Below are 23,532 nucleotides of genomic sequence, written 5' to 3'. Positions count from 1 at the left end.
TTGAACCCAAGGCTTGGTGCTCGCTCTGCCAGTAAGCTATACCCCCACCTCTTTTTTTTTTTTTTTTTTTTTTTTTTTTTCTTTTTTCTTTTTTTTTTTTTTTTTTTTTTTTGAGACAGGGTCTCACTATGCAGTTCAGACTGGCCTTGAACTCACTTTGTAGCTCAGGCTGGTCTCAAACTTGCAACGATCCTTCTGCCTCAGCCTCCTGAGTGCTGGAATTACAGAGGTGCACCACCACGCCCGGCCCACAGCATTTCTATATCACTTATATATTAATATTATTCAATAAACTATTCTATAAATATATTGCTGTATAGTGAAATACCTAAATACTAATTGATTATTATAACACTGGTAACTGTAAGAAATACTTAAATAATTTCCCATTCACTTTTTAAATACCTTCCCTTGTACCATAACCAGTATTTTCTATCTAGAAGAAGAAGATAAAAATTCTCTCTTTTTTTTATTGACTAAAGCTAGTTGATACATTCTCCAACTCTGTTCACGTGTTTGGGAAATGCCCTCTACTGCATATAGTTTATTGGTCAGAAGTATTTCAACTACTTTCTAGAAAATCTGCTTAAATCAAGAAGTTTTCCACCGGTATTTAATAATGAAAAGTACTAATATCATTTGAGAGACATCACTTCAAATAAATTATCCATTAAGTACAAAACAATTTTCATATTCAAATATAATTTCAAACTTTTCCCTCCAGGTAAAGCTGCATAACTAACTAGTGGGTTAAACACTGCATATATGAGATGAAATAGTGGAAAAACTCAACATGTTGGACAGAATAAATTATTTGTGTACAGTAAGTCTTTGGCTCATAATTATTTAAAGGATGTTTCATTCTCATCAGCTATTTCCTCAGACCTTTTAAAGCATCCAAACTAATTTTTTACATGCCTCACACCTTGCTTACTGTATGCATACATGCTGGTTCACATGGATTACCTCTCTGACTGCTTACATGGTTGAAATGAAGGTAACTTACTGGGTCAGCAAGTAAAATGTCTATAAAGTTATAGAAGGGTCTGCTTACTCCCTGACCTTTCCCTGGACTATAATCTCTTAGATATCAGAGATTTTATTTTATTTTTTCATAAATTTAACATTGGGATCTAACATAATGCCAGGCAAATATAAGTACTTAGTAAATATTGAAAGTATTCTTATGAATAATATTATGAAAACCATCTAAATAGCACAAGCCTTCCATAAATTTAGGCCTATATCTCTAACATTTTAAGATTTAAATTTTACTAATTCATTTCCTGGTTGAGATCTCCCTTATTTCATTCTTATTACTCATTTCCTTCTTATTTTTTCTGACTGAGTAAATCAAGGACATCATTGACACATTGGTCAGTGCTATTCAACTTACCGCACGATTAATTTTTAAGTCTTAAGCCCTAGATCTGAGCCTCAGCCTGATCACTTACACTTCTATGACCTAACCTGAGTCAATAAGCCTATGTGCTTTGTTATTTTTCTTTTACTTCAGTCTTTTTTCTTACAGCAATTAAGATAAATAAGGCAATAATTGTAGAAGTTTGTTATAAATTATCAAAATGAATTCAATTTCCAAATATTATTTTGCACTTAATCAGTCATTATGTCTTAAAATATTATTTATCTAGATACACAGATAGAAAAGTCAACTGGCAGTTACAAAACTGTCACAGGGCACTGCTGGGAAAGACGTACTATGTTTTGTAGGAGTCCAGAAGAGGGATGTTCTCTGAGAGTTCAAGGAAAGAGTCCTTGAGAATATAAATCTATGTTGAGTCCTATAAGACTAGCCAAGTGGGGAAAAAAAAGCCATTACATAAAGGGACAGAAACAGCCTATAAAGGCTTTAGATGTCAGAAAGAATATCAAAGAAAATTTGTGAGTAGATGATGGTGTTTGGGTTAAAGCAGGGGAAGTCTGGGACCTGTCCAGCTCTGTTAGACGTATTGCCAGAGGACATCAAAACACAAGGATCATTGGAGTAGAAAAGATAAGATCTGCACAAAAAAAAAAATCAAGAAAAAACAAAAGCAAGATGTAAGCTCTATTGTGAAAGTTTAATATCACTTTGTTTTTTACTTAACAACAGAGATTCTCTCCTAGAATAAGTTTTAGTCAGGATCCTTTGATCCCTCTTCTCAGCTGGGCTCCACAATCCATATGGTAAATACATTATTTGCGAAGCCTCCCCTACAAAATACCAAGATTGGGAAATTTAAACCATGGAAATTCATGTTCTTACAGTTGTGGAGCCCAGTACTCCAAAGTCAAAGTGTTCACAGGCTTGCTTTCCTTCAAAGCCTCTCTCTTCGGCTTGCAAAGCAGCCTTCTCTGTATTCTCATGTGGTCTCTCCTCTGTGTGTGCATGTATTAGTCACATCTCACACACACAGTTTAAAGGAAGAGGGCTTTATTTTGGCCTACAGTTTTCTTGGGCTCAGTCCATGGTTAGACGTATCAATACAGAAACAGCATGGTGGAAGGGCCTGGTGGGGAAAGTTACTCATATCATGACAGCAAGAAAGCAAAAACAGAAGGGAGAGGCCACTAATCACATACACCCTTTGATGTCAAGCACTGAGTGACCCCCTTTTTCTACGCAGACCCCACCTTTGAACAGTACAGTCAGCTATGAACTTATCACATGTGCTAATCCACTGATGACTGTAGCACCTCCATGCTCCAGTCACCATCCAGAAGCCCCATGTGTGACGAGGAAAATTTGGGGGATCTTGTAGGGCTAGACCATAACAAGGTGCATCCCTAGTGTCACTCAGTGTGCCGAAATTTCCTTTTATAAGGGCACCCATCAGCTTGGATTAAGTTGACCCTAACAGCCTCATTTTAAATGACCACTTAAAAAACACCATCTCCAATTATAGTCATATTCTGAGTTAGAAATTCTTTACTTGTAAGGAAAAAATGAGAATATTTACTCTGTTATTTATTTTTGTACATGTCACTGAGTACATAATAAATCCTAACAAATATTACATCTCTTTGTATCTCTTTGACAATTCTTTCATGAGATTGGAGAGAAAGACACCTTGTTTTGTCTGATTCTTTTTGAGACGGTCTCCTTATAGCCCATGCTGGCCTCAAACTTAAAAATCCCTCTGCCTCAGCCTCCTCCCTGCAAGAATTATAAATATGTACCATCTAATAAGAAATTATCTTTTTAGATATTGTTTATAAGTAACAATAGCAATTTTGCTCTTGCTTACTATATGCATATGTACATCATACATATAAAAATCTAATGTTCTTTTGCAAAAATTCAGTGTATATTTATCTCCTTCAGACATAATCTATAATGGCTATTTTTTGAAGGATATCATTCCACAGACCTCTGTTTTTTGATATTGAAGATCATCTTAGGAGACTTTAAAATGTACTAAATTTTCTGAAAATGGGTGGTATGTGGCTGTGGAACAAGGGTTCAAATAACACTGACTGTAGAGAAAAGATAGATATTCTATTTAAGAGCTAAACACTATAACTTCATATTTAATAATCAATACAGTTAAAATTAGACATTGAAATGTTTCTGCTTTTTATCTTAATCTAATAAAAGCTATAATTATAACTATAAATAGGAGAGTCTGTGTTCTCAGTAAATAAACAATGCCCATCCCATTCTATTTTTAGATAAAATAAGATGCTTATCTGCAAGTTTTCTTAATCTTTCCAGACAAATGTAAAGAAATCCTCATGGAGAAGTATACTTATAAATAAAGCACTTTGCAATAAGGTCAGTAAAAGCTGTTGTCAATGTGTTTTTCTAAAGGGAATATCTTCTAAAATCTATGAGGATATAGAGATTCTCCTTAACTTGTGATTGAATTACCTCCATATAAACCAGTCATAAGCTGAAAATATCTAAAGTTCAAAATATATTGAATACATTTAACCTAGTGTTAATATACTTAACACATGAAAGTGTAGTCTAGCCTTTTAGTTTTTTGTATGAAGGATTGAACCCAGGAATTTTGCATTGAGCTACACCTCAAGCCTCTTAATTATTTTTTTAAATTTTGAGACATGGTCTTTTTAAATTTTTAGCTAAATTTTCAGGCTATGCTCCAATCTGAAATCCTTCTGCCCCAGCTTCCCAGTGCACTGGGATTAAAGGTGTGCATCACCGTGCCTGGCATCCCAGCCTACTTTAAATGTGCCTAAAACTTCTTAGCCTACTGAGGGCAAAACTCATCTAAATCAAGCCTGTTTTATAATTTATTGAAATTTATCGACTATTCAATAAAAGTGAAAAACAGAACGGTTGTATGGGTATGCTTTTGCATCATTGTAAAGCTGAAAAATTACAGGTTGAACTTCATAAGTTAAAGACTACACTTTTCAGTCATGGTCACAACATACCTCCTTCTGCCCACATGATTAGGAGTATGTGGTGTGTGTGTGAGAGACACATACACATACACATACACACACACAAACACATACACAGAGAGAGAGAGACAGAGAGACAGAGAGAGAGAGAGAGAGAGAGAGAGATTGAGAGGGAAAACTGGAGATTAGACAAAAGAATTTCATTAGTGGTTAAGTGTTATACCAAGCTTAAAATAGTGCAGTGTCTGGCTTCTGTGAACTGTGTAAAAGTCTTTGAGGAATCCACAGGGATTCAGAGAGGTTAAGAGTGTAAAAAGTAAAAAAGCATCAAGGCTAGGATGGCCATCCAAACTAGTTCCTACACTAGGCTTTTTTAATGGTACCCTTTCTGATCCATGAGGAGAGGATAATTATAACCGCTTTTGCTACTTCATAACACTGCACAAACAAATCAAAAGAACTAACCAAGAGAAGATTGTTTTTAAAGCTGTGGAAGTTGACATAATTATAGGGAATTGTAGTTTACTGAAGATTATCATCAGCAAGGATCTCTTTGTGTAGCAAAACAAAATTAGAGTTTGAAAATAACCTTTGCTTTTAGTAACAATGGTGGCTTGAAAACATCTCATTTACTTTGTACACTTTATACTTTCTTACCTTGTGTGGACATCCCTCAGGTAAATTCAGATTATGAAGTACTTGATAAATGTGTAGGATCATAAGGCTCACCATTTTTAGAATCTAACTCCTTTCTAATGAGAGAAAAGGAGCTTCTGCATGTTTTACGAATAACTGAAAAAGCAGAAAACCTGAGTGGAAATTTGAGTTGAGAAAAGTACTGTGATAAATCTGATATAAGTCTCTATTCTTCAAAACTTCAGTCTTGTTTATGTGAACTTACTATGTTGGTTTTCAGAAATAAAGAGTGATTGACAGAAAATGTGATGAATCACCCTCTGGATTTCAACATTCCTGAAATGAACTGGAGAAAAGCCCTAATGACAGGAGCTGTTGATGGGCGCTTCCAACACTGGGGGTGCTCACTGGATGATCTTGTGGCCACCTTCTCCTCTTGGAAGAGGTTACCAGTGCCTAACCTCTTCTGCTCTTCCAGGAGGTGCTGTAAGTTAGAAGCACCTTGCCATTAAGAAGGAAACCAATTCCTTCCACATTCCCTCATAGCAGAGATTCTTCAAAGAGGTATTCATCATCGCTACTTTTGTTCCTCCCTAACACCACTTCCACTCCTTGGAATACTTGCTTCCTTTTGCAATGTGTATTGATACTTTTTATTGCTAGCTTCTATTAATTATGTAAACTAACCATGGTACATGTTTCCTTTTGTAATGTGTATTGATACTTTTTATTGCTAGCTTTAATTGTGTAAACTAACCAAGTCACATGTTCCCTTTTGTAATGTGTATTGATACTGCTTACTGCTAGCTTTAATTGTGTAAATTCCTGGGAATAATATTCATTTGGGCTATATTTGGGCTCATGAAAGTGAGTCACACAGTCATTAATTTTATTATAAGCCATTAAACTTTCCTACCACCAAACACAGAGGATATGGTTGAGACACATTTCTTATGGTCTCACAACTTAGTACTGGCATGTCAATATTTAGAAGAGGAATTTATAGAGAAAGAATCAATGGTTGCAATTATGAAAATAAAAAGAACATAGGCATCCTTTTGTTTTCATTTTATGTGAATTGTATTGAGGGAGTGATTCTCTGCTGAGTCAATTTAAATTTGTTATTGAGACCCATGAGCAAGAGATGTTGATTTTTCCTGGAATCTTGGAAATCATCTAATAGAATCGTATCATTATAATGGGTTCCTTTTCATTATGCTCTGTGGTTGCATAGACAAAAATGGAAACAGACTTTCTAACTCCCTGTCCCATTGTCTTTCTGTTAACCTATGGTAGACTTTGATTTTTCTAACTTTCAACAGTAATGCAGTCTAAACTTGCTCTCTATGGTCACTACTTGTACTGAACCACTGAAAAGTAGCAAGGCTATTATGGAAGTGCAGACAGTAAAACCAATGATTCTACTTTTATAGGAATTAAATTATTTCGTGGAGGGAGAACAAAAGAAAGAACATACTATTCCTAGTTTAGTGGTTCTTGGGATATTGGCACATTTTCAAGCTGGCCAGTCTTGATAAGATTCCTGTAACAATTAGAAAAAATCTTTGATCACACACACCCAGAACTTTCCTCCTGTGGTTTGAAGACTGAGATTCCTGTAATCAGATCATTTGGTTTTCTCTTCAGTTACTTTTGAATGTTCCTCAGGTGACAGAGTTAAGCCTATAGAGTAAGTTAAACTGGTAGACAAAAGATATTACTTTTAGGTTGGAAGAAGGAAGTAAGAAGTTTTCTCTCAAAAAATCTTTCATCTATATGTCTGTAATGGTTAGTAACATTTTCTCTTTCCTTTTGGGAGACTAAATAATATGATTATATGATCATAAATTTAACAGGGAAAATTAATTACAACATGTTTTTCAAACAGTAATTTAGATAGTTATGGGCTCTGGAAAGTTAAACCTTGATTCTCCAATGTTTATGAATATGGTGTTTGGTTGGGACATAACATTAGGCTTCCAGACATAAAATACCCCTCAGATTGAGAATTTTCCGAAGTGATTATATACAAGCTTTGTGTTCATAGAATTTCTATCTCTGCTATGAGTGGAAGCAGCGTGCAGTGCAAAGAATGGTGAACCTGTTTCTGCTTTTGTGAGTGAGTCTCTGCTTCTCCTGCCTTAACTATGTGCTCTTGGGAAAGCGATGAATCTTTCTCTAAGTTTGTTTCCACAAGCATTCAGTCTTAGAGTTCTGCTCTTCTTTGTTAGGGTCATTCTTCTCCAATGTACACCTGAGCCATGACAGTCAATTGAAATAGTTCAGAATCTTTACAGATGGAACCAATAGGAGCCCTTGGTTCTTGTAGTACAAGGTGCTTTCTCTAGCTATGGAACTCTTTACATCTTTACCTGGCTAGTAGAACAGCCAATCTGTCTTCTTTCCTCCTCCCCCACACTTAGGAAGGGATTCCAAATAGAAACAAGTTCATCTGTGAAGTAGTACATCTGGTGCTGCTGAAGATCTCAGCTGTCATATAGGATTATGAAGAGTGTGACTTTGAGTAGGGTCTTTGGACTCAGCTTTTTGCCTTCAGCAGGGGCCAGGAACATCATGAAAACACATTACTACTTTTCAAATGAACATTATCTGCTCAAATCTGCCACTCTGACATGATCCTAAAGGATAAAAGATAAACTGGTGTGGTACCTAAAGTCTAGCAGAAGCCTGAACAACTGGTTCTGTGTGTGTGTGTGTCACCAGTATTGCCAGTATGTATAAAAGTGAGCTGTGTTTCCTGAGTTCAGTCTTAGAGCACCAGCTGAGCAATGCACAGAGCAGACCTGTAGCCAACTTACATCATCTTCGCCATGAAGACAGTCACTGTGCCTGTGCTTCTGACGTTGGCTCTTTGCCTTATACGAGGTGAGCAATTTGCATGCAATTTAACCTCTTCCCACACATCTCAAAGCTCCGAGGAAGGGACCTGTCTCCCCCTACACTCGGCGAAAGAAAGAAATATATATATTTTCTCTATATAAAATCTTTCCCACTCATAGAATTTTGAATATTTATATATGGGACTTACAATGACATTATTATCTAGAAAAGGCAAAATTTTATCCATGAAAAATCCTTCTATTAATTCTATATTTGTTCTGTAAAAGTGGTACATGCCTTTGCATGTTCCTCTCATCAAGTGTATTAACTCATACCATATATATGTATTATATATATAAAACTATGTTAGAAATTTAAAACATATGCAAATAATATATTTAATATTATATGTATAAGTAAAATGTTTTTTTAAAAAAGCCTAAAACCACCTGGTTTTGTTTTAAAACAAGAAGTAGTGCCTTCTAACTTATTTTTATGTTTTCAAATTGTTAATGGAGTTAGAGTATTGCTTCTAAAGGGTAAGGAACTTTGTGGGAGCTAGAAGGTAAGTTTTAAATTTACTATTTGATATAAAGGAAAACCAGGTTGCCTAGATTTATCTATTTGCAAATCGTTACATTTTAAAAAAGAAAACCTTAGTGATAAAGTCAGGAAGATGATTATATAAAAATGATGCCCATTTTCCAAAAATGAGTATAAATACAAGAAAGCAAGGAATGAAAGACTGCAATAGCCTATGATTTTTATTAATCTAAACCTTTGCTCTATCTGTAATATTTGTACCCACAATAAGAAGATAGATTTGATGGAGTTCAGAAAGTGGAATTTTTGTGTATATGTGATATAAACTTCATGATATGTTATAATTTTAAATTACATTAAAATTGGTATGAGATATTTCATATGTGTATTATGCTGTAATTTTTAAAGGGAGACTGCCATATTTTTAAAAGGTTTTTTTGTCAGTTAGATATTCTGTGGGTGTCAGAAAACACAGGAGTATGGTTTGCTAAAGTAATTGCACATTTCTGAGAGATTGGAGGTACGTGAGTATGTATACTAATCTCCTTGTACAGTGCGTTCATATCAGTTGCCATGGTAAATCTAAATAGCCTCAAAAACAGTTCATGCTTTACCGTATATGGCCATTAGAGCCACACAAACACTGCATTGAGTGATTTGTTTGACTTTTTACTGAATATTTTACCGTCCCTTAACTTTGGTTTTTGCATTTTTGTCCCAGATGCTTCCAGTGAGGATGCAAATCAGGTCAGTCCTGCTTTTTGTCATTGAATTCATTCCAAGATGTCTAAAGAAAATGGTTTGTGGTCAATACCTTCCTGTTAATAATGCAGACATGATAATGCAAACATAGTGCACTTAGGGCTGTTGTTAAAAACACAGAAACAAACTTTTATGAAAAAGCCATGAATTTCTCTGCCCCTCTGTGTGTGTGTGTGTGTGTGTGTGTGTGTGTGTGTGTGTGTGGTCTGTCTGTCTGTGTTTCTGTCTCTTCCTCTCTTTGTCTCTCTCTGTATCTCTGCCTCTGTCTCTGTCTCTGTCTCTCTCACAGTCAACATATTAGTGGTGACAGATGTCTGAAAGAGGTGCTCTATCATGCTAAAGGAGTGCTTTAAATTGTATATACACAAAATAAATCAACCAAAACACCCACTCTTGTTCCTTTTAGCAACTGAACAAAACCACAATATGCCATAGAGGAAGTTAAAATGTTTTCTGGCAATTATAACACCAAAAGGGGTTTTCTGTATCTAGTATATATAACCAGTGTAGAGATTTCATCCAGTAAATATCTATTGAGATCCTGTTATGTATAAGACCATGTATGAAATTCTGAGGATATTCTATCATGAATAAACTAGATGAAAATCATGTCCTTCTACAATTTACATTTTAGTAGTGGACAAGAGACAAGTAAAATTATAAATTAGTCAAATCTATAGTACTTTAAGTACAGACTAGTGTTAACAGAAAAAGAAAGGAGGATTCAGGAGAAATTCCAGGGAGTGAAGGTGGCATCTGTTCTCACTGGAACAGTCAGGCCAATCTTCCCTGGAGACAGGGTGACAAGAAGGATCTGAAGGTGGTGTGGGATTGCATGCAAAGACCTTTGCAACTTGTAGCAGGCCAGGGAGAAGCACCTGCAATGGAAGAGGCCCTGATGCTGGAGATCTTTCCTTTGAGAAATAAACCAATTATTTTTAATACAAATTAAAATTTCCTAGTTGAAAGAAAAGTAAAAAGGTCCATTTTTCCCTCCCCACACTGTTATGCATGCTATTAATTTATCATTTATAATAGTGTTATGCTCATAACAACTTTGATTGTATCACTCAAAGACGGTGAATAGTTAAATAATAAGTGGTGTCATTAACTCAACATGAAAATTCTTTGAACTATGTTTAAAATACTTCCTTGATATATTTTATTGTTATTTTATAAGAAGAAAACTTCTTACAGAAATGTTCTCTGGAATTTTGTCATAGTCTCTACTACTGCATCAAAGTTGGCTTATTAAAGAGGGGTCCCCAGGTACGGTAAAATAGAAAATAAGCCTGGATTTAGAGGAACCAGAGAGTATGTTTATTTAGATCTCTTACACTACAGAAAAAAAGAGGATGCTGTTCAAATCTCACTGAGCATAAAAGAATCATTTTATGTTGCAGTGTTCTGAGTTCTGACTGAAGCATTTTCATTTCCTATTTTTTCATGTCTTTAAGCTAATTTCATTGAAAAATATTTAACAATATTGGCTCGGCCACCTCTTTGGTATAAAAGGCAAGATCACAAAGAAGAAAGGATTTTTCTGGATATTTTTCTAATCATATTCTTTAGATATTGAGCCACCAAAAAAAAAAAAACTTTTGATGGTGCTGGATTTTTGTTATTTTCTAAATTCAGGCCCTTGAATTATTTCTAGCATCTCAAAAACATGTTAAATATAATAAACATGAGCCAGACCAGCGTAGAAAAATGCTATAGCAACTTGTAAAGTTCTTAAGCATATGCTTCAATCTGTTACCATAGAAGGGCTCTTATGAAGGCAAAGCAAACTTGCTAGTGCTCTTACATTGAGTTGGAGCGATGCCAGGTCTGGAGGATTTGAAGATGAGGTCTGTGGTGGAGAAGGGAAGATAACAATTATACCACAGCCAGGGAGGCAAATGGCACTGGGCTCAGTCAGGATCCAGTTTTCCTGTGATGTGCAGAAAGTAAGAACAACAACAAATAAGAATAAAAACACGCTGAGAGCTCGGAGTTCTACTCCACTTCCAGATGTCAAGATGGCTTGTTGGTGTGGATTTCCTCCTGCTTCAACCCTCCCTATTATAGTAATTGTGAGCACAGTCTGTTCTCCCCAGAGGAAAACATAACTTACGCTTTCAATTTGTACAGCTTTTCCTTCTGTGTGAAAGAATACCCTGAAAAATTTCATAACTCAGAAAATAGTATGGAGCCTCATCTAAACTAAACACTGTGATCAAAATTTTAACTTATACTCACTGTCCATTTGTAAAAAAGTAGATCTGTTTAGGCATTAAGCTCTCCTTTAACTGTGACTTTGTAGAAATTCAATTCAGAAGTTATCTTGATGGAATTATTTTTTTAAAATTAGACATTGAAAATTACTTAGAGCTTCATTCCAATACGATCATGGATCTTTATATTTTCTCTAAGATTGACCTCACAAGAGATCTATTTCTACCTTGAAGGCCCAGACTCTCCTCTCATTCCAATATAAGATTTGTAGGACTTTATGGATTCTCTTGTATCTGGTAAACTGGGCACTAGTTTTCAAAGTTAGAATAAAATACTATAGAATTAGAGACAATACATAGATTGCAAGATACTCAGTTGTTAATCTGTTGCCAGAAATTACTACTGTGCTACTCAGACAGAATTACTGAGTGGTGATAGTAATTTGAGAAATACTTTAACAGGTCATCCTTAGCAAAATTTCCCAGGCTGGTCTCTGATATTATTTACTCTTTTTTATTATTTAATCACTGTAAGTTTTACCAATTTTCTGTCATGCTTTAGAGGCTTGATTAGATGTAACATTCTCTATTTGAGATAAAAACACTGTTCATTCAAGGATAAGTCTGTTTAATTCACTGCTGTGTCTTGTGGCACCTTGTAAAATAAAGGGATCTCACAATACATGATTATTGATTGAGTACATTATTATAAAGCTACAAGAGGTGCAATACACTGTAATCAATCCTTTGGAAGATGATATATTTGTAGAAACTGGAGGAAAGGTTTTATTTTCTAATGAAAACTACTTAAAGCAGGATTTCTTTTGTCAAAAACAGAACAGAACAAAACTGGATCTAAAGTCTGGATCTAAAGGTCTAGTGAATTTTACAAACTAATAGGGACTATATAACCTTTTAAATCAGCACTTTACTGCGTATCATAAATGTATCATTGATTTTAAATTAGAAAAGTATAATGTATATAGAAGATCTTCCATAAAATGTATCAAATGAATAAAGGACTTCCACTTTGAAAGGTTATTGTATTTCCCTTTCTCTCATCAATTCTAATATTCAATATGGTTTCCACTCCCCCCCTCAAACTTGGTACAGCATAATCACTGGCACTTCAAGAGAAAGTCCAAACTAAGTATAGCACAGAATGTTGCACAGTATATAAAATAGTAGTACTAGTGACCTTGTCACATAGAAAGAGAGAGAGAGAGAGAGAGAGAGAGAGAGAGAGAGAGAGAGAGAGAGAGAGAGACTGAGACAGGTTTTGAGACATAGCACATTACTTCTGTAGAGTCACCAGCTTTCATTTTATTGGTAGTGACAGTGTTGGTGACTTTGATGGTGTTCGTTGTTGGAGTGGCTGTGTAGGTACTTTTAAGAAAAGAAGAAACATTTGAAAACACAAAATGGGGAGGCTCTCCCAAGGTTTTGGGAAAAGAAGTGATAGTGAAGACCCTGAAACTTCAGCTTCCTTAGCTTTACAGTAGGTCTACCTGTGCTCATAAGTGAAATGATACATCAAGCAATGTGTATATTTTTTTCCAGGAAATGAATTGATGGAGAAAATTTGTTTTCTAAACATATATGGTCTTTTTCACTTACCAGCTGTTAAGATTTCTAGGAGCTGATATTTCACAGAAGTGCTGGTTGGTACAGTGTGCTGGATATTTAATGTACCATTTCATATATTCCAATAATGGTAATAATGACCACACCACTACCCTAATAATAATGAAACAGTAATATCTACTGATTGAATATCTACTTCACATACTTACAACATTTAATATTCTTATTAAATGCATGTATTTATATCTCCTGTTTTAGTTTATATAATGGATCCTTTGAAAAATTAAATCACTGAAGCTATTGAGGTCATAAATAAGAACTTGGGGATATAAAATCAGATCTTTTGTTTCCATGTTTTCTGTTCTTTCCACTTTACTAATTGTACCACATAAATGCTAATTAGGTGAATTTGAAATCTCCAACAGATGACCCAGGGTCATTATTTTTGTTTTTGTTATTCCTATCAATGGGCTGAATTGCTTATGTACAAGGGAATATTGGCCATTAAATAATACTGTACACAGAAGTTCTGAAGTCTAGTTTTAAAATGAGCTTTTAGTAAATGCAGTCTACTTTTTCAGGAAACATGCAGTGAATTTCAGGCATTGCTGAAAAATGGAAAATTGTTCTGTCCTGAAGATAAAGAACTTTCCCAGAGCCCTGATGGAATAGCCTTGATCAACAAATGTATCACATGCAAAAGGACATTGTGAGTAATGTTCCTCTCACCTGCTGCTCTCTGAACCAGCAAATGCACTACTTTTTTCTTTTCATTGAATTTTTCTAAACTTTAATAGTTAAGTAACATGCTTAGCTGGCCATCCTGGCACATTCCACCAGGTAAAATTAGCAAAGTGACATCTAGTATAATCATAGTAATCCTTTAAATGAGATTCCAAAGGCATTTCAAAGTAGCCACAATTAATATTTTACATAGCTGTCTACAGTCTTTCAAGGATGTTGTTCTACTTTAAACTGTCTTGAAAAAAATAATTTAAGGGAGAATGTCAGATCCCTCAGGCTAAGTTAAGACCTTATTTTGTTGTAGCTGAGGGGCTGAAAAAAATCCCCTTGAGAAGGATAATAGAATCTTCTTGAGGTGGTCAATTGGTCAAAGTATTTAAGCGGAATTTATACTGATTCTGTGACCTGTTAGTATCTTCAGACATCTCAGAGTATTGGAGAATGAGATGTACTAAAGTTTGCTCACAACTTCCAGGTTTCTGCACCTTAGATAGAGTTAGCATCCTAAAGTTTACTATGTACTACTCAATGCTTTAACATCTATCTAATGTTTTTTACTTGATCTTCTTTCAGTGGTATTCCAAAGGTAGAACACTTGAGTTATCAATTATAAATACTCAAACCAGAGTGTCCTAACTTGGTTTTCGTTTTTAAAGATTATCTATGAGAAGATGTTATTGTTGTTGTTCTTTTCTGTGGTGCTGGACATTGAAGCCAGGGCCTTTTGTGTGCTAAGCAGACACCACCACTGAGCTCAATCTTAGCATCCCTAATTTGTGAACTGGGAATTCATCTTCAATTCAGATCACCATTAAAATTTCAGCACAGGTACCAGTCCAATCCTGAGCCTATCAGCTTAAGATATGTTATAATTGACTTTTTAAAATGCCACGTTTGTATTCTTTGAGGGATTTCATTTGACATATCTAATAGTATTAGGGTATGAAGTTGTGATGATATGCTGCTTTCCAGTGATGAGAATGTGGGAACATGAAGGAAGACAGGCAGGGCTCAGGAGGCCAGGCAGGTTGAAAAGTCCTTTCTCATTCTCCTGAAAACTAAATGTAAACCAGCAGGTGTAGCATTGACTGCAAAATTTCCTTTTCATTGCACAGAGTATCTTCATGTGTGGCCAAATTTTTGAATGAATTTATTGAAAAATAATTTAAACAAAAATAAAATACCTTAAGACTTACAAGATGGTTTACCACTTTGAAGTTACTCATTCAATAATTATTTTTAGTACCTATGAAAAATATATTGGAATAAATTTGTTGTCTTAAACTGGATAGAGAGTGAAATATGTAAAAGTTATCTGCACATTACTAAAAGAATGGGTTGATTTTCTCTGTGGGGCACTAGTGGCTGGAATCAGGACCAATATAGGCAGTTACATAGCTATTTGATTCAGTGTAAGTACAGTCATTCAAACATTGTCTTCAAGCAGTGGCACAATTTTTAAATTTGTTGATCATCGAGTTGTTGGAAATATGTAAGGAGGCAGTCACTTACATAGTTAAAAGCTAAGACTATTGCCTATAATAGTCAGAACTTGAGGGTATTTCTAGCACGGAGTGATATTTGTGCTATTTTTCCCTTCCAGAGCATATCTCTACTTTAGACATGGTAGACTGAGCTGAGGAGACCAATAAAAACCAATAAGAACTTTACCATGAAGTTCTTCTTCTGGATAGTTGGCAAGCAATATCTAAATGGTGTGATTCCTTGTTTTCTTGCAGGGAAAATGCAGCAAAATCCCAGGAAAGGGCCGTGCATTTAGCAAGAGTCACTAGAGATACTGCCCAAGCAAAGGTGAGATGAAATCACCCTGTCCTGTTTGCTTTCAGGATGCTGTCTGACTCTATGTAGAGCTATCTGTTTATTTCCTAATTACTAGGTTGTACCTGTTGTGAAGTGAGCTACTTAGAAGGGAGGGAATGTGGCTTAGTCCAGGGGTGGGCTAAATATCTGGTACATCTTGTCCATTAGCCCAACCCATGACCCAACTTTCTGAAAATATTTTGGGCACTGACAGATGCTAAGAGGTGGAGTAAGCTAGGGCCATTTCTCATGCCTTCCGCCCTGTCTAACTCTAGTAAGTACCTTCCTGGAACAGATGAACTAGATCAAATCTCAGAATGGTTACTGCCTATGGAACTTGGACAGTGTGTATCTCTGGGTCACTCTCTCTCTCTCTGTCTCTGTCTCTGTCTCTCTCCCTCTCTGTCTGTCTCTGTCTCTCTCTCTGTCTGTCTCTGTCTCTGTCTCTCTCTATGTATTGTGTGCTCAGTGAGAAACTAAATTTAAAAAATCATCCAGTGATAAAGATGTTGGCAATCATTCAACTCATTCTCTCTTCTTTCTCTTTTCTTCTTTTGGTTCCATGTCTTTTCTAAAATCTGGAAGGTTCATGTACTTCAGTTTTAGTTGTTTATTTATATCTGTTCTACATGTTGAGACTCAGGCTCATATTTTGCTTGAGAAGTGTTCAGTGGTTTAAAAATTAAATAGCACAGAAGCAGGAGAAAAAGAAACTGCAAAAAGTTAGAACACCAGACAAATTTTTACTTCATAGATCTACTTTTTATTTATACAAATTTTTATGTATGTGAAAATATAGAAATAAAATTAAAAATGTGACCCCACATTATTAGAAACTCTTGGCCTAAAATACCTCTAAAGTACTTGAAAAAGTGGATGCTATCATCAACTACTGACATCACCTCCAGGTGTCCTATGTGGCATCTTCTCTAATTTCATCTTTCTCTTCCTTTACCCCTGGCACCGACACAATTAAAGTAATCAGTCAGGGCATATACCCGAATTACTCATAACATCCTTGATCTAACCAAGCTAACATCATTCCTGGTGGTATTACTCAAGAATATCCAAGAACCTCAGCTTCCACTAAGCATGGCTGACTAAATTCTTGTTCTGGTTTTCAGTGAGTCTCACTTTTAAAACAGTAACACAATCACTATTCAGTTGCTCAATATCTGCAAATCCTCTACCTGTAACAAAAAAAGGGGCAATCTATTGGTGACAGAAAAAACTGTTTAAAACTTTAAAATCTGCTTTTCTTTGTCATATTTAGAGACAGGGTCATTCTGCAAGATCCAGTACCCTCTGCTTTCCATCTCTTAGATTAAAAAACAAAGCAAAACGAACACTATAATTTCTGTCAAAGGGTGAATGGGTTCATGTAATTGCGTTAAATCTTTGCTGGTGGTATTTTTCTCTTCACCATAAAAAAGAACAATGTACCTACTTTCTCTGCTTAGATCGCTCCCATCAAAAACAACCCAGCTACTCACTATGGTCCTCTACCTGTTCAAGAATATTCCTCCTCTGGACAACTTCTTTCCCTTCCTTTCATTATCGACCTCTTCTCATTAGTATGTCATCCTTTCACTTCTAAACTCTGCTGTTCACTTCATCAACAAATGTTCTAGCTCTTGGCTTCACAGCATGCCCCAAATTGGACTACTTTTGACCATTTTTATCTCTACTACCCCAGTCCAGTAATTCATAGTTTTAGCTTTCTAATATCTTTGATCCAGAGGGAAATTTTTGGCTTTTAATTGAATTTATTCATTTAATATTTCTCATGATTTAGGTCTCCAGCTTTGCAAGGTATTATTTTTTTGAGTTCATATGTATATTTCTGAGTTTTCTCTTTTTTTTGGATTAGTTCTTGGATTTAATATTGAAGTCTTTTTTCTTAGCTCATGAAACTAGAAATTGATTAACATATATAATATATATAGCTTTTATATATATGTTAAAAATAAAAAGTTACTGAGTTTATAAAAATTCAACTTGAACTTGGAAGTCCCAACATGATTAGAGATACAATGTCTTCATAAATCAATTTTGATAATATTTACTTTTTGTAATAATAACTTACCTAACTGAAAAGCAGATAATAACTTACCATTAACTCTTATAATTGTATATGTTTTATGAAATTTATAAAATATTCTCCACACATATTTTTTTAAAAAATTTGGTTAGTGCTTAGAAAATATATAATTTTATTGCTATTTTGAGTAGAATTTTGTTTTTGATAACATTTCTCCCTGGCTAGTTTTGGTGTAGACAAATTCTATTGCTTCTGCAGATTGGATTTAGGCAGTTTGTGGTATGTTCTGTGGCTCTTTGATTGTATTGTTTATTTTTTGGCAATATTAACACTATCTGTATAAAGTAGGAGTTTTATATTTTTGTTCAATCTTAGTATTGCTTATTTTTCTTTCTTTATATCACTGTCAAGGTTCTTGCATGAAAAAGTAAAAACTAGTGATAATAATGAACACCAAACGTCCATCTCTGTCCTTAATTATAGAGAATACTTCTAAAGTTCCTGCATTCTGCATGTTTATCAGAGGGATTCTCATTTACAAATTTTAGCAGGTTTCAGAATGCAAATTTTTTGCCTGCTAAAAATTCATTATCATCATGAAATGCTATCTCTGAAATGATTAAAATACTCTCATTTATTTCTTTCTGTCCATTATAATTTCTGGATAGATTTCCTAAGTTAAATCTTCATTGTTTTCTTAGGCTATATAATACTTAATCATAATACACTTTTAATACATTGTTAGATCTGGATAGCAATATTTTCTTTAGCAATTTAGTAATTATAGTCAAAAGAAAAATTTGTCACTATCTTTTAACTATTCTTTTCTGGTTTGGAAATCTACATGAAATTCCCCTAAGAGGTGGAACTTTAGGCTGTGGCTGAATGAGAAAGTCAGCAAATCACCTTCCCCAATACCAGGTTTAATGCTAGACAAATTTGACGAAGACAACCATTTCACACTCTGAATGTTTACTAACAGCCTATGCCAATCTGTGAAAGGTTCATGACAAGAGCAAACAGACAAACAATACTACTGAATTCTGGATAAGTCTATGGTGTTCTTATGGAGGGACACCCCCATGTAACCTCCTGCCTCAGTTACATAGTATGGAGGTTTTGCAGGGGAGGGTAAGAGCACCAGACAGGGCACAGACACTACAGGGTGTACCTTTGTTTGAGTAGAAGACAGACCACTCTACCAAGAGGTATATGTGATAGAAGTGAAGATCTTTACCCAGAATGATAAGGATGACCTGAGGTTGCAGTCATGATGGAGGAAATATATATTCTTGACTCAGTCTTCATACATAGGTATCAGAGACTAAAGAAGACCCACGAAATTCCCACACTCTTAGTCAACTTTAAGGCTGTGTACACATATTTTTTTATTTTTGAAAGGTGGAGTGCTTATTTCTTTTTTTTTATTTTAAAGATAAAAGAATGAAAACATTAACAAATACACAGACATTTATAAAACAACACAAAAATAATAAAAGCAATACAGAATTTCAGACAAGGTGATAAGAAATTAACAATGATTGTGGTATTACATATTGTTATCTTCAGATCTGTTACTCAGATAAACAAATATAGGCATGCAAAATTGATCAAACAATTAGACATTAACTGTTCCTTTCAATAAAGCAATAGAAATCAGTAATACATTATCTTAGCTATCCTGTGTGTGCTTATACATATTTTCCCCTTCTTTTCCCTTTTCCCCCATACCAGTTGTTCTTTCCTTTTGAACAGTTTCCTTCCCTTTTGCAATATCTATTGTACCTTTTAGATTTTATTTACTCTTTTATGTTCTTATACTAGTGAGACAATACAGTGTTTACACATGCGGGTCTGATTTTTTTGACTTATGAGTATGGTCTCTAGTTATATCCATTTACGTATAAAAGCCTCGAGTTTATCTTCCTTTGTAGCTGAGTAATATTTCATTACATAAAAATATTACAACTTTTTATCCATTCCTCAGTTGATGGGAATTTGTGTTTCTTCCATGATTTAGCTCTTACAAATTGTGCTGCTATAAACATGGGTGCACATGCATAGCTGTGATATGATGTTTTTAGTTCTTCTGGGAAAATACTCAAAAGGGAAATAGCTGTGTTGAATGCGACCTGTAATCCTAGTTTACTGAGGAATCTCCAAACTGATCTCCATGGTGATTCAACAAACTCAGTTGTATAGCTGCCTACAAAGTCAGCACTCAGAAATCAATAATATTCCTTACACAAACAATAAACACACTGAGAGAGAAATGAAGGAAACCACACCTTTCATAATAGCATCCAAAATGGAAATACTTAGAAATCAATCTAACAAAAGAAGTAAAAGATCTATACAGTGAGAACTACAGTACTCTGAAAAAAGAGATCAAAGAGGATTTGAGAAAATGGAAAGATATTCCTTGCTCATGGATAGGAAGAACCAATATTTTGTAAATGGCCATATTCCCAAAATTGTTATACAGGTTCAATGCAATCTCAATTAGAACACCATTAGTATACCTCACAGATCTGAGAAAATGTTCCTAAAATTCATCTGGAACCAGAAGAGACCAAGAATAGCAAAAACAATCTGGGGCAACAAAGACAAGTCAGGTGGCATCAAAATCCATGACTTGAAATTATACTACAAAGCTACAGTGATAAAATCAGTATGGTATTGGCAGAAAAGAGACCTGAGGATTAGTGGAGCAGACTGGAAGATGTACACGTGTTTGGAAGATAGAAAATATCCCAGTGGAAGACAAATGTCTGACATAAAAATGAATTTTACATGTCTTCTTCTATACACAAAATCCATTGTATTAAATGGAAGTATTTGATTATTTTCATGAAATCTGAACTTTCAAATTTTCACATGTACTGTTTTCTTTCTCTTTTACAAAATTGTGTATGTTTGTAATCATCATAGCCACATTCATTTTGGAAGATTGGTAGATGGATAGGCTGAGGTAAATATTTGAACACAATAAGCATTGGCAGAACAATAAACTATAGAGATTTATAGGGGAAATATAGAAACCAGGCCCATGAGAAACAATTTAATAACAAAAAATCCATAACTATAAGTATTTTATTATCAGACAGATGGATCAGTAGCTGTAAATTATGGGAAAGCAAGATTTCAAAGAACTCAAAGAAGCAAAGAAATAAAAATAGCCTTTTCCTGTTGGAAAAATTAAGGGAAAGCATGGAAACAATAACAGTAATAAAACAATTAGAGATTTTTCAATGAAAAATAAAAAGTATAAACAATCAAGTGGAAAATCTGTATTTGAAGAACATAATAGATGAAAAGAAAATTTAAATAGAGAGTCTCAAATTCACAACTGTGGTTGCATAAGAAATTGGCAAATTCAAAGAAAAATTAATAAAATTAACAATGGAAGTACAGAGAGAAAATATTTAAGAGAAATCAACATATTCACACAATCTTTGGGAAAAGAGTGATGCCAACATATAAATGATGGAATATAGAATACTACTAGGGGCTGGGGATTTAGCTCAGCGGCAAAGCGCCTGCCTGGCAAGCGCAAGGTCGTGAGTTCGGTTCCTGGTACTGGAGAAAAAAAGCAAAAAAAATAAAAGGAATATAGAATACTAGAAGAAAGAGAAAGAAAAGAAACAGGAATTTTCTTTCAATGAACAGTGGTCTAAAATGTTTCACATTTGATACAAAATTAATTTGAGCATTCCAGAAGCTCAACAAGACTCAAATGCAATCAACATAAAGATTGCCAATGATCAAAATGTTATAATCAAAAGATAAGAAGAGAATTTGGGAAGTAGAATATACAAGAGACAAAAGCTTTTCATCTAAAATGATGAGGTCCAGAGGGAGTGGAGAGCGCGGAGCTGCGACCCTGTGAAATCGAAACTCTGCAGCCACTGGACTCTGGGTACTGGCCACCTCTTCTTTTAACCTTAAACTCATAGAGAAACATCAACTGATAATAATAGCAAGTGGTACTGGAACAGTGAGAATCAGTAATTTTGTTCAGGAAGCTTTGGGAGATGTTGTTGACTGTAGTCTGCCTTAAACTGGGACAAAACTGAAAAACAAGAAGTGTTTGGTGCTCTGGAACTTAGAGAGCTGCCAGTGACCTCCATTCTCTACCAGAAGAAGTAACTGAAATTGGTGAAACACTCCCCGAAAATCCATGGCTTGACAACAAATTTTATGAAGGTGGTTGACTGATAAGAATGAAGCTGAGCGGCCCTTCAAAACCTAATGGACTCAAGAGTGAAGAAATATATGAGAATTCATAAAATCTACTGAGGAGAGAAAATGGAACCCCTAAATAAACCAGTAGAAATAACTTATCCCAGCATGGTTATCTTAAATTAGTAGTGGACAGAAGATTTAAAATAACAATTTCTAGAAATGCTAATGGAAAGAAAACTACTCTCATCTGTGCTGCTAGAAGAAAATACTCCTTAATTTTCTAACAATTTCAGATAAACACAATATATAACATTTTTATATAATGTATGATATTTTAGACCAGGTGTTTCAGAATTCATAAAATTATCCGTGATAAAAATAAGTTAGAAATATTATGTTATTTAAAGATAACGTTGTCATCATAAGCCGTATATAGTATTGTAACTTACATTCCTCCCTGGATCTGGGTAGAAGTGGCTAAACGATCTCCTTTAAAATAACTGTGAGCGGAGGAAGTATTCACTGCTCAGTGCCAGATGACAAGTGGTACTATCTTAGTTTTGCAATATACTGCATTTGCTGGTGCTGTTTTTGTACTGTGAAGCAACAGCTTTGGAGCACTGCAAGAAGCAAATACATATTCAATTTCTTTAATCATTAAAAGGCAATGGAATGACATGCTCAAAGAGCTGGGAGTGAAAAAAAATAGGTTAAAGTAGATCTTATACCCTCCAAAACTATCACACAAAAATTAGGGCAAAATAAAATATCATCCCGTCAAGGAAATCTGATTTTGTTGCTGACAAAGGTGCCTTGCAAATGACAATAAAGTTAATCAATTAGCTTGGACCTATAGAAAAAAAAGTAGAAGACATGGTAAAAATATGTATTAATATTAAGCATTCTATATTATATATTTTTAAATTTCTTTCTTGACTTTCTGTAAAAAGGTTATAGCATCATTTAAAATAATAATCATAATGGTCTTTTATTGGGTGTGTAGATATATATACAGGACAGTAATATCTAAACTAAGTTGGAAGAAATTGTGGTATAATGAGACAAAATTTCTATAATTTAAGAAATTTAAATATTAATTTGACAAAAATTATAATAAAGTAAGATGCATATAATAATTACTACAGTAACCACTAAGAACATAATAAGTATATAAAATCAACAGGAGAATGAAAAAGGTATATCAGAACCTAAAAGAAGGCAGTAGCAGAAAGATAGGCAAAAAGAGCAAGAACATATTTTAAAAAATAGAAAATACAAACACAGTTATATTAAATTATATTAAATGTAAATATTTAAGCATACCATTCAAAAAACAGGGATTGTCAAATGATATAAAAGCAATTAAAACCAGTCTTCAGTAGATGTCCCTCAGATTCAAAGACACAATAATTTGGAATGATAAAAAAGTAATGTAGACCACATGCAACCTTAAGAGGACATGATTGATTATATTAATAGCAGAAAAACAGACATTAACAAGGAAGTTATTATTATTGATAGAGACATTCAATAATTTAAAGTGAAAATATGTCCAGAAATATAAAAATTATAAATGTTTATACACCTAGTAACATAGAACCACAATTTATGAAACAAATACACTATAAATAAAAGAAATAAACAATTCAACAAAAGTAGTTAGAAATTTGAATATTATACTCTCAAAAAATTAATGAAAAGCTAAATATGACTGAAGATACAGAAAACTTGGACAAATACTATCAAATTCGCACCCTAAACTGAAATAGAGAAGGTACTACCCAATGA

At 34.4% G+C, this 23,532-nt stretch overlaps 1 protein-coding gene and 1 long non-coding RNA gene across 4 annotated transcripts in view; both read left to right on the top strand.

The window, feature by feature from the left end:
- LOC106148098 overlaps nucleotides 1-5,594 on the top strand; it is a 62,764-nt gene extending 57,170 nt beyond the window's left edge. The window contains exons 2-3 of the long non-coding RNA XR_001233246.1: nucleotides 3,673-3,775; nucleotides 5,288-5,594. This is a non-coding gene — a long non-coding RNA (uncharacterized LOC106148098). The remainder of the gene's footprint in view (nucleotides 1-3,672; nucleotides 3,776-5,287) is intronic.
- A 2,166-nt stretch (nucleotides 5,595-7,760) lies between these two features.
- Spink5 (serine peptidase inhibitor, Kazal type 5) overlaps nucleotides 7,761-23,532 on the top strand; it is a 68,017-nt gene continuing 52,245 nt past the window's right edge. For 2 of the 3 annotated variants that reach the window (XM_013512363.1, XM_013512362.1), the window contains exons 1-4: nucleotides 7,762-7,893; nucleotides 9,113-9,138; nucleotides 13,535-13,662; nucleotides 15,437-15,509. In XM_013512363.1, coding sequence (XP_013367817.1) covers nucleotides 7,839-7,893; nucleotides 9,113-9,138; nucleotides 13,535-13,662; nucleotides 15,437-15,509 — 282 coding nt within the window. In that variant the 5' untranslated portion in view covers nucleotides 7,762-7,838. Of the gene's footprint in view, nucleotides 7,894-9,112; nucleotides 9,139-13,534; nucleotides 13,663-15,436; nucleotides 15,510-23,532 lie in introns of all 3 variants that reach the window. The other variant, XM_013512364.1, reaches the window with a different exon arrangement.

The sequence above is a fragment of the Chinchilla lanigera genome, unplaced genomic scaffold (assembly GCF_000276665.1).
Source record: "Chinchilla lanigera isolate Chin_1 unplaced genomic scaffold, ChiLan1.0 scaffold00014, whole genome shotgun sequence".
Lineage (NCBI taxonomy): Eukaryota > Metazoa > Chordata > Mammalia > Rodentia > Chinchillidae > Chinchilla > Chinchilla lanigera.
Note: the sequence above shows the minus strand (reverse complement) of the source record. Positions and strands in the feature narration are given on the sequence as shown.